This window comes from Cyprinodon variegatus, unplaced genomic scaffold (genome assembly GCF_000732505.1).
Source record: "Cyprinodon variegatus isolate N-32 unplaced genomic scaffold, C_variegatus-1.0 Scaffold521, whole genome shotgun sequence".
Classification (NCBI taxonomy): Eukaryota; Metazoa; Chordata; class Actinopteri; order Cyprinodontiformes; family Cyprinodontidae; genus Cyprinodon; species Cyprinodon variegatus.
The window spans coordinates 484,763-495,526 of record NW_015150974.1 but is presented as its reverse complement, the minus strand read 5'-3'; the positions used below and the strand labels follow the sequence as shown (position 1 = coordinate 495,526).

Here is a 10,764-nt window from a genome sequence, read left to right as displayed (position 1 = left end):
GTCCAGTGTGAACGCAGCATTAGTCATTCGCTGCTAAGCTCAAAACAACCGCGCCTGGCTTGACGGAGAAACCAGGAAAACAGCTGAGCATTTACGACAGTGCACTTTTACTTTCGCCCTCTGGGGGGAGCCTCGCTGGAAAATCAACACCGGTTGCATAGTGTACCTTTAAAAAGCACAAATTAAGTGCTGAATTTTTTTTTTAGGTTTTGTCATCGATTGAATTTAAACAATTGTGATTTCTTGCACTAATTACGTTTCCTACAGATTCAGATGCTTTTAAGAAGAAAAATCATAATACTTTACGTGTCATAAATGAGCTGGGGGAAATCATCACACTTCTCAATGAAAATTTATTCCTTTAAGATTAACTTTGTGTAAAAGTTTCTATAAGTGATCACAGTTTTTTTAACCAGTAAATAAAATACAATCTGATATAATCTTATGACTTTTTTTTTTTTTTTTTTTGACAAAGCTTTATTGTTTAAAACCTCATTTAAACATATTTACACATGTCCAGTGTCTGATGCTTTGGGTGCTAATGCCTTATAAGACCGTGTTATTTTTTTTCCCTCATTCTGACAGCAGTGCGGGGCTGTTTGGTGGGTAGCACTGCTGCCTTGCAGCAATAAGGTTCCGGGTTCAATTCCTGTTCGATTTCTGCATGGAGTTTGCATGTTCTCCCTGTGCATGCGTGGCTTCCTCCCACAGTCCAAAAACATGACTGCTAGGTTAATCGGCTTCTCTATATACTCCTTAGCTGCGTGCGCATCATTGTTTGTGCCGTTTGTCTAAGTGTTGCCCTGTGATGGGGTGCACCCCAGGGTGTACCCGGCTTTTCGCCCATAGACAGCTGAGATTGGCACCAGGTTAAGCGACCCCGCTTGGGATAAGCATGATCGAAAATGGATGGCCGACTGCTGTACGACTCTAGGCTGAGTGTCTGAGCTGGAAGAAGAAGCAGAAATGCAGGAAGATTCTATCCTCAGGTCCAATCATCTAGTTGTGGAAGTAGTGATGTTTTACTTAGAGCGACCAGACGTCCTCTTTTTCCCCAGACATGTCCTACTTTTCATACCTAAAAAAAATGTCCGGGGGGAATTTTAAAATCGTCGGTTATTTTGGTCGACTACAGTGCAGCAGAACCGAGCCGTCAGGTCCAGGGCTGGTTCGGGAACTCCAGCGGACGGGGGGAGGGAGCCAGCGGAGGACGGAGCGACCAAACCGGACCCGGTGACGGTAGCCGCGTCCCCGCGCTTCCCCCAGGGGGGAAGCATACCGTTCCCGGCTGGCCCCAGACCCAGACCAGCTCGGTGCTGATGGCTCAGTTCAAATGCCCGACCCGATCCAGTCAGCTCCCCCCCAACCGCACCCAAAAAAAAAAAGTGTCCTCCTTTTCAGAAACCCAAATCACCCTAGTTTTACATTTATGACACGAAACATATCCCATATAGACTAAAATAAACAATCCAAGTTTTGCATAAAATAATTCTGAAGATGAGCAGCTATGTCAGCCCCCATCGGCCCCCCTCTGGTGTCGCCTCTGCAGTTATTGTGAATAAACTCTGCTCCTGGAAACAAACAGGTGCGCTTCATTTACAACACCTCCATGAAGGGGAGCGCCTCTGTGGGAGGTGTTCCTACTAATCCACTACGTTAAGATAATTAGCACAGCTTTTGTAGGCATGGCCGTAATTTGACCCCCATCGCCTCGACATCGGCCCTCCTGCCGTAGTTTTACCGACCTTGGTTGAGTGCAGCGATGCGCTCCCTCTGTGACGTGTTCTCCACGCCGAGCTGCTTGGGTCGGTAGCCGTAAACTCCTCTCTCGGTGTGATAGCAGCAGCCGAGGACCTGCCCAGCTGCGTTTGGCGGCAGTCTTCTCATACATGTTTTCAAAAAAAGAACGGCCGACATGTTTCTGACTGTAAATCTTTACTCCTACAACGTGAAAGCGGCTCCAGCCAAGCAGAGCGGCTACAACACGGCCGCCATATTGCCCGGGGAGAAGGACGTGTTGGGAGGAGATGCCGCACCGGCCACCGATTGGCCGANGCAGAGCGGCTACAACACGGCCGCCATATTGCCCGGGGAGAAGGACGTGTTGGGAGGAGATGCCGCACCGGCCACCGATTGGCCGAAGAGCTTTGAAACGTTTGGCAACGAGTCACGCGCCCTTCTTTATGGAGGACCAATACTGCCATCACTAAAATTACATGAATAAAACGAATGACTCATAAATATTAACAGTTGGTAAAATAATGGCTTGAAATTTTAATTACAGAGCCGTTAAATCCCACTGACTGATTAAAAAATAAAGATACATTTAAAAACTAAATTGTTTTGATATAATTGTAAATATCTTTTTATCTTCATTGTTCTGTTTTATATCTGCACTTTTATTCTCCTTATTTGGCCTTTTAACAAAATATGTAAAAAGAAAAAAACAGAATTTTTTGATATTAATAATTTATTACTATGCGATAAGTCAAAATTATTTTTTGTGTAGTCTTCTGCCCTCTGTTATCAGGTATATCTGATTGTGTACAATAGAATTTTGAGCAAAGTTTTTACCATTAAATTATGCAAAAGGTGTCAGACGCAAAACATTTCAGAAACCGTATGTATCAAATATGATACATTTGGCATTACAGGGTTAAACACATATGTAAAGAAAAACAATTCAGCATTCTAATAAATAAGCTAAGACTAAATATTCATTGTTTAAATTTTAAAAAATGGAATAAAAGTGCAGAGATAAAATATAATTAAGATAAAATAGAATATATATATGTAGCTATATGTAATAAATTAATTTTCAATGTTTTTAGTTTATAAGTAGTTTTATCAGTTTGTTGCATTTAATGGCTCATTTATTTAAATATCAAGCCTTTATTTCACCACAATTTATATTCATGAGTCACTTATTTTTTTTAAGTATTTTTAACTATGGCAGAATCGGTCCTCCATACTTCATCCGTATATGATTTTCGATTATTTATTTTTAATCAAGATCAATATGGGTAGATGTCATACGACTAATCTATGTTGATTTTCTATTTTTTTAAAGGGACCACCATTACAGTTGATAAAAAAACTGACGTCAGATTGTTGTGTTCAGGTGTTCCTTCAAATTACAAGGCATCCCTGGTTCACAAATAAGAATGCCTTGTGGATTTTTCTCTGGTTGAAAAATGGGTAGCCTATTAAGAAAATCTGTTGAAGTTATCCGAGTTATCCAGTTAATTATAGCGCATTCTAAGAACAACTATCTGGGGGCCACTTTTCATGCTACTTCTTACCCATGGGTAAGATCTCAAAAAAGACTAATCCCACAAAAATGTTGTCAGAATTAAAAAAAATTAACAGGACATATTTTGTTGTTGCGGGACAAACCAGATGATCTTACGGTTATTTTGTTTCAAAATTATTTGTGTATTGTAAATGGGAATTTGAAGTTGGAGAGAGAATTACGTTCTATGTTTTGTATTTGTAGAATTAATAAAATAATAAAAGTACAATTTTCTTTTTTTTTTAAACACCTGTTCAAATTTTAAGTGCAAGTACACAAATTATGTTCAACAAGTGGCACATCAAAAACCTTTTACATTCTCAGTTTTGCTCCAAATGGTCCAGAACTATTGTTGCAAAAACTATTTGTGCATTGTAACTTTGGTGTTTTGTAATTGTAGATTTTTTTTTTTTTTTTAATCTGTCACAATTACAAAAAGTTACACCTCTTCAAACTCTTGAGTACAAATACACAAATCAAACTGTGTGTTCACATCAGAAATGTCTGCCATTCAGTTTTGCAACAGTCAAATGGTGCAAAAAAAATAAAAAATTCAATGTCAGGGCAGTAAAAATGATCTGAGACTAGTGGATAGTACCGTTGATTGGACAGCAGGGGGCGCTGCCTGCTTGATCAGTCTGCACCAACCGGAAATACATATATGGCCTACTGCCATATACTACTGCATACAAATTCATGCTAAACAGGTGTAAAATATGTATATATAATTTGTACTTATGAATATATTTTTCTTTTATTCTACAAATACAAAACTTAGAATCTAAATCTCCAACTTCAAATTAACACATTGGACAAATAGTTTTGAAACAAAATAATCTTCATATTATCTTTGCGTTCTGTCGTTTCATGCTTTTACCACTAGGTGGAGTTATTGCAAAGCCCCTTTTTGGTACTTAGGCTGCTTTTATAAAGGCTGAACTCTTCTAAGACATGCTTACTTTGACGAATAAAAAGCACTATATTAGTAGGACATCCAACAAATCATTTATTGCAATCTAGCAAAGCATGTGTCTTAAAAGTGAGTCTCTTTACTCTCTTAGGAGTCTTTGGGGACAGCGATGCCTCTGAACCCAATTTATATCCATTTGGACTCAAACCAGTGGAAAACCCAGGATTCCAGCCAAGCTGGATCCCTTTATATGATTTTCTTTTTTTTTTTTTTCTTTCATAATAACAAAAAATGGATAATATTGCAAAAGTCTTTACCTAAAAGAAAATATTAGCATATTTCTAACAATGCATTTTCTAGAAGTCTGCAATAGGTTTATATATATTTATATATATTGAGATGATGTACGATAACTTTAAGATGCTGAAGCCTAAAATATTTATCAAAGCAATCTTCAGCCCTACAGGCTTTTCAAAAATGCCTCGAAATTAATCAGTTCCACAAACAGGATTAAACTCATTGAATAAAACATTGATGTCACTGAGGCGTTTGGCAGAACAGCCCAGACTAGGTCTAATTTTTAAAAATTTTATAACTGTTTTTACATAAGGGGTGTGTTTATTTACACCTTGAAACATTTAATACTTTTTCCATGTTACAACTCCCAGCTACTTTGCTAAACTTAACTAAGTTTTATGCTTTAGGCCTCATAAGTCAGCATCTAAAGTTGAATCTACCGGTAGGTCTTTTTACAGCTCCTCTGTGAGATTGGGGTCTGGACTTTGAACTGGGGGCCAACTAACATCAATACGCTGTTAATGAAGTCATTTCACCGGAGCTGCTACTTCAGGACCTGGAAGTTGAAACTCCACTTGAGTCTCCAACGAGTTTCCTTCCAGTATTTAACAGCGTTCATCTTTAAATCAGCTCTGATCAGCTTCAGTGATGAAGAAAAGCACCATCTTCAGCTGTTTGGTGTGTGTGTGTTAAGGGCCTGGCATTTAGAACAAAAAATATCCAGCATTGGACTCAGACCAGGAAAACTTTAGATTTGCAGAGTCCTCAAGATTCCTGCAAACATGGTTTTTGGATTTTTTTCCCCCCCACACCCTTCTTCTCTAAAGGCTCCAATTTGTTATTTCATATTTAATGAAGAATTCTGTCTACACAAAGCATCACAAATTAAAAATCAATTCTGAATTGATCTTTTTAAAGATGTTTATCATTAAGTATTAAACAAGTACCTCTGTGGCTGCACAGAAATGTAAGCTTGAATGCAGGTGTTCTGCAACAGCTTGATAATTAAAAATACTAGAGCAAAGAGAAGCACAACAAGAGACACGCAACACACTGGGAGAGGGAGGGGTCCATAAAATGCCTGCACAACACCGGACAAGCACAAAACAGACAAAGACACACGGTCCATATTAGGGGAAATGGTTTAATTTCGAGACAGAGGCAAAGAAACACACCACACAAACAAACACTGATCAAAAAAATAAACAGAACAGTCTTTCAGCTAGACACTCTGCTATGGTGGGAAAAAACAAAAAAACAAGGTAAACATGTATAAAGCAAAGCTTTAAACTAAACACGCAACCTTGTAACTAAGACAATTATCCACACAAATTGTCAAAATCCAGACTATTAAATTATGTGGAAAGCACAAATCGTAGCATGAAACTTACCATGAGTTTAGAGGATCCCAACCCTCCCCCGCAACCGATTAACCAACGAAAATTAAATCTAAATCAGGCATATTTTAGAGGCAAAAGCAGGAAAATAAAAAGCTAAACATCACCAAAAGGCCAAACTCAAGACCTGTTTTTTTCTTTTCAATATAGATGGATTTTTTTTTCTTCTTTTCCTTTAATTTCCAATATAAAAAGCTTCACTGGTACAAAATACATATGAACAACCAGTAGAAATTGGGACAGCCTGTGAATGTCTATTTTTTTTTAAACCCCACCCCTTCTCCAAAAATGTTTTGAACAGAAATAAACTGCTTGTATAACACAGATCACATCAAGATTCACTCACTTTGGCTTTCCTCGAGACGACAATACATCTATGAAATTATTGGCGAAACATGAATAAAGTTTTACTTATTAGCAGACAATACGATTTTTTTTTTCTTCTTTTCCCCAGATCAAGGGAAAAAAAAAATCTAAACAAAAAAAAAACAGCTATAGAAATGCAAAAAGCTACACTTCAAATGAAAAGCACTTCAAAATGAGAAAGAGTCAAAGTGATTGTTAGAGCTGATGGAGATTTTGATGGAAGCCCCTGAAGTGAGTCCAGTTCCTGTTGGGAGTGCTCTGACTAAACATTGTGCTTCATTTTTTTTTTTTTTTTTTTGCCGTTTTAAATAAATACCACACCGTAACCTACTAAGCAAAACACCTGCAATAATCTTCAGTTACCAAAGCTAAGTTTTAGGCAATAGCTCAAATAGACTTAACCCCCCCCTTTTTAATGAAAACAAAAACACGACGAACATCAGTTGGCATCAAAGTGTTGCAATACTCACCAAGAGACGTTTACCCTTCAAATGTATAGGTAAGTTTATTGTTTATCTACAATTTTGTTTTTTTAGAACCAACTGTTCAAATCAAGTACATCACAAAACACATTTTACCAATAACTCAGCACACAGTAAGGGGGGGAGGGGCAGGAAAAAGTGGGGATATTAGCAGGTAACAGCTTTATGACTGGCATTTACAGACCAGAACCAAAAAACAGGAAAAAAATATTTAAAAAAGAAAAAAAAAAAAGGCCAACTGCAGCAACCTCTAAACCAAGGCCCTAATAACAATGTGTAGGCAGTTTCTAGACATATTTATATTATGGCACTTTGAATATTGTATTGCATTTGGATAGAAAAAACACCGTAAAAAGCACATGCCCATATTAAAAGAGAAATCAGTGGTACCTTGAAAATTTCGGATCAAAATCACACACACAATCACCACATTCTGTCAACGTGTTTAGCTCCCACAATTGTGCTTAACATTTCCTTACAAAACTAGAACACTTCTCTCGAGCACTGTCGCAAATTTTGGTATTTATTTAAATATATATACTGGGTTAACAACAAAAAAAAGAAAAAAAAAATCCTAACTTAAAAAGGTTCAAAATGGTGAGAAAAGTGTGCATTTTGTGTGGTAATCCTGCGTGTTGAAGTTTGAAACGCATAAAAACCCCTGAGTTGATAACTCTTTAGCGCCACCAGATAAGCAGGTTTTTTTTGTCTAGCTACCCTTTTTTATTTTTTTGCTTTATTTTTTTTTTTCCTAAGGGGTGGAGGGTGGGTGAAGTGGTTATTTATAGCAGGGTTGTTTTTTTTTTTCTTATTCCCCCCAAAAACGTATATAGCACAAGAGAGAATATTTAACCCTGATAAAAAGTGTAAACTTGGTGCAGATTAATGGAATGTATTTGTATCCCAACCCTTTAGTGGTGGAGCTTTTTAAATGTGCCATGTGAGAAATAAAGAAAAAAAAAAAAAAGCAAAATGGTGCGCCTAAAATGTGCAGAGACCCACAGGTTGTGTTTCATTTGTCCAAGTGATCTCCTCTTCAGGGGCTCCCACTGATGCAATCACATCAAATATCTGTGTGTGTTAAAAAAAAACAACAAAAAACTAGATATTACAGCAAATAACCCCCCCCCCCAAAAAAAAAGTTCTGCATTCAAAACCAAAGTTTGACACATGGGCACTTCAACAAACAAAAATCAAACATCTTCTATGTATGATTAACAGACATTTGTAAATTATTTCTCCTACATGAGGCAATCCAAACTAAAGCAAAGTGAAACACCCATCGATTAAGTTAGTAATGAAATAAAAATTCACAGAGTCAAGACGTACCATTGAAGTTGAACACTTTTATATAACAGGAAAACAAAAAAAATAAAAATAGCCTCAAAATTTGACCCTTAATTTTTCTTTTAATCAAACCAGAATTTAATTTACTACAAATGACCTTTAAATGGTCACCAAACTTTAATTAAGTCCTTTTTTTTCTTCTTTAGACAAAAAAAAAAAAAAAAGACTAATAATCTGATAGTATCCCCCCCCGCCCTCCCCAACATAGACGACAATACAACAGAAATCTACAAAACAACCCAAAGTTGTGCCTGGGTTCTGTTAGTTAAACCTCTATAGATTCAATGGTATAAAATATAGGTAATCTAAGTGTGCATTTAAACCACAGATTGTCTATTTGTGAATCAGTTCTAAAAAAGTTGACTCATGTAGGTAGTCATTTCTCTCCGCAGAGCAAATGTACCTTTTATTGTGCCATTGATAGTTTTAATAAAAAGGTAAATACACGCAATCATATTTGTAAATGAAAGAAAATAAATTTTAAATAGCCTTGATGTAAATCATCACACTGCCCACATAATGTAGAGATCGAAACTGATCGCCCAGGGCGATTTTTTTTCTTTTTTTTTTTAAACTGGTCAGGCTTGGAGAAGTGGATCAGAAGGATCTTTGTTTATTTTTCTTTTTTTTTTTAAAGAAGCCAAAATATTGCTAATGGCACCAAATAGCACAGAAGTGTGCCAATCCCTGTATTCAACGTTCAAGTGAAATTTTACTGAGAGGTAAAAAAAAAAAAAAAGAAATGTAAAAAGAAAGAACATAGCTAAGTTAAAAATTAGAAATCCCACAGGTTTTTAAAAATATTAAACAAAAAAACCCAAACGTCTCTTCAATGAACTCATTGCAGCTAAGTTTTTCACATTAATATGCTTGACCTCTCTCTCCTGCCCGTCACATTTTCATATAGAAAAAAAAAGCAAACAAAAAAAAAGCAAAAACATGATCATACATGCAGAAAAAAAAAAAATCAGGTTGAGCTAAGGTCAGGGTCAGTGGGTGGCCGGGTATTGGTCAGGCGAGCTTAGAGAGACATCACAGACAATGGTGGGATGATGAGGCCAGGGAGAAGGGGTTTGGCTTGGCTTTCAACATCATGAAGACATGCTAGGCTAATGATGAGCAAACAGGCATGGAGATTTGTTCTAAAAAAGGAACAAAAACACGAAGAGAGAGAGAGAGAGAGAGGAGAGACAGGACAAAGAGGAGAGAAGAGAAAGTTAGGGGCACAGCACAAGAAATTGTTTTGTTTTTTTAAAGCCATGAGGCACAAACAACAAAAACAAAATAATGCAAGTCACCACACAACAGGACAGCAGGATAACCCCCCCACCCCCTTCCCAACATACAAAAGAATACACAGATTTACAGAAGGGACACCACTAGGACTTATGGCAGACTCTGACATGCACATACTTTTATACTTGGCACTGAAAGAGATCCATCTAGAGCCCAGTCCCTGGTGGGAGACTTGGAGGATGGATGGAATGACTGGAGGAGGTTAATTGAGAAAAAGAGAGGTAGCCTAGCTCAACATGGCTTAGATCATGAATGTAAAGACAAAACAGAAGAAGGGGGGGGGGGACGGAAGAGGCTGCAGAGGGGTAGATATTTACACGACGACGACACGGATGAGACGGACTACGGATGAGAATTTGAAAGCAGGTTGAAGCTCTGGCTCAGGGTCTGCGTGACCTCGCTTCAGCCCTTCAACACAACAACTGATCCTTAGTCAACCTGTCTGTTTACTTGACCTGAAGGCAATGAAGTGGCGTGGAAACATCTGATGCTCTCCACTAAATACAGTGACACAAAATACCTCCAGCAAACACCGACTCCAGTGATAGTCATAAATAATCATATACATTAAAATATTTCAGACTCAAAAGTACATAAAACCGCAGGAATGAAGTACAGCAAAAAACATGGAGAGATCTTAGAAACCGTTTTTTCTTTGTTTTTTTTTTTTTTTTTTAAGGAAAAGGGTGAGTCTTCCTCCTGTGGTGGGCTCATGTCCCCTTGCCCCCCTGAGTCTCTGCTGTGTGACCTTGGCAGGAGGGTGAACTTACCCTAGCAGTGCTAGAATTGAGCTGGGGAGGGGGGGGCAAGGCCCCAGGTAAGGATCAGTATGGTTTGCTGTCGTTCTTGGAGCGCTTCAGCTGAACCTTCAGCCTCTTCATTCCGATCTGGAAACCGTTCATGGCCTGAATGGCAGCCTGTGCTGAGACAGGATTGTCATAGCTGACGAACCCTGGAAGTAAAACAGACACCTGTTAGACGTCTTACCCACGGTGGGGGGGGGCATTGCCTGTGAAAATACAACAGTTAACAGATGATGACATCAGGAGTCCGAACTGGACTTTGGAGCTCGAATACCTCATAATAGAACAGAAAATCCCTTTATTGTCCAACACTGGGGAAATTCTGGTGTTTACGGCAGCAAAAAGATTATATAAAAAAATGGTCACACAACTGTGGACCTTGGAAAGAGAAGTGTTAAAAAATAAACAATAAAATACTGTACTGTAAAGTGTTTAAACAACATAACAGCACACCTGGAGAATAAATAACCAATATACAGGCATAGGGCTGGGTACCGAACTTCGGTTCTTTTATGGTACCGACCGAAATGCTTCGGTTCTACAGAGTATCGAAACATGCCTCGTCTTTCGGTAC

The 10,764-nt window shown here is 38.1% G+C and overlaps 2 protein-coding genes across 7 annotated transcripts in view; both read right to left on the bottom strand.

Moving 5' to 3' along the window:
• The window catches only part of dhtkd1 (dehydrogenase E1 and transketolase domain containing 1), a 36,601-nt gene extending 34,585 nt beyond the window's left edge, over nucleotides 1-2,016 (bottom strand). For both annotated transcript variants that reach the window (XM_015391028.1, XM_015391029.1), the window contains exon 1: nucleotides 1,746-2,016. In XM_015391028.1, the coding sequence (XP_015246514.1) occupies nucleotides 1,746-1,917 (172 nt within the window). In that variant the 5' untranslated portion in view covers nucleotides 1,918-2,016. The remainder of the gene's footprint in view (nucleotides 1-1,745) is intronic.
• A 6,647-nt stretch (nucleotides 2,017-8,663) lies between these two features.
• LOC107095054 (CUGBP Elav-like family member 2) overlaps nucleotides 8,664-10,764 on the bottom strand; it is a 40,160-nt gene continuing 38,059 nt past the window's right edge. For 4 of the 5 annotated variants that reach the window (XM_015391019.1, XM_015391017.1, XM_015391018.1 and 1 more), the window contains exon 13: nucleotides 8,664-10,339. In XM_015391019.1, coding sequence (XP_015246505.1) covers nucleotides 10,212-10,339 — 128 coding nt within the window. In that variant the 3' untranslated portion in view covers nucleotides 8,664-10,211. The remainder of the gene's footprint in view (nucleotides 10,340-10,764) is intronic. The other variant, XR_001481714.1, reaches the window with a different exon arrangement.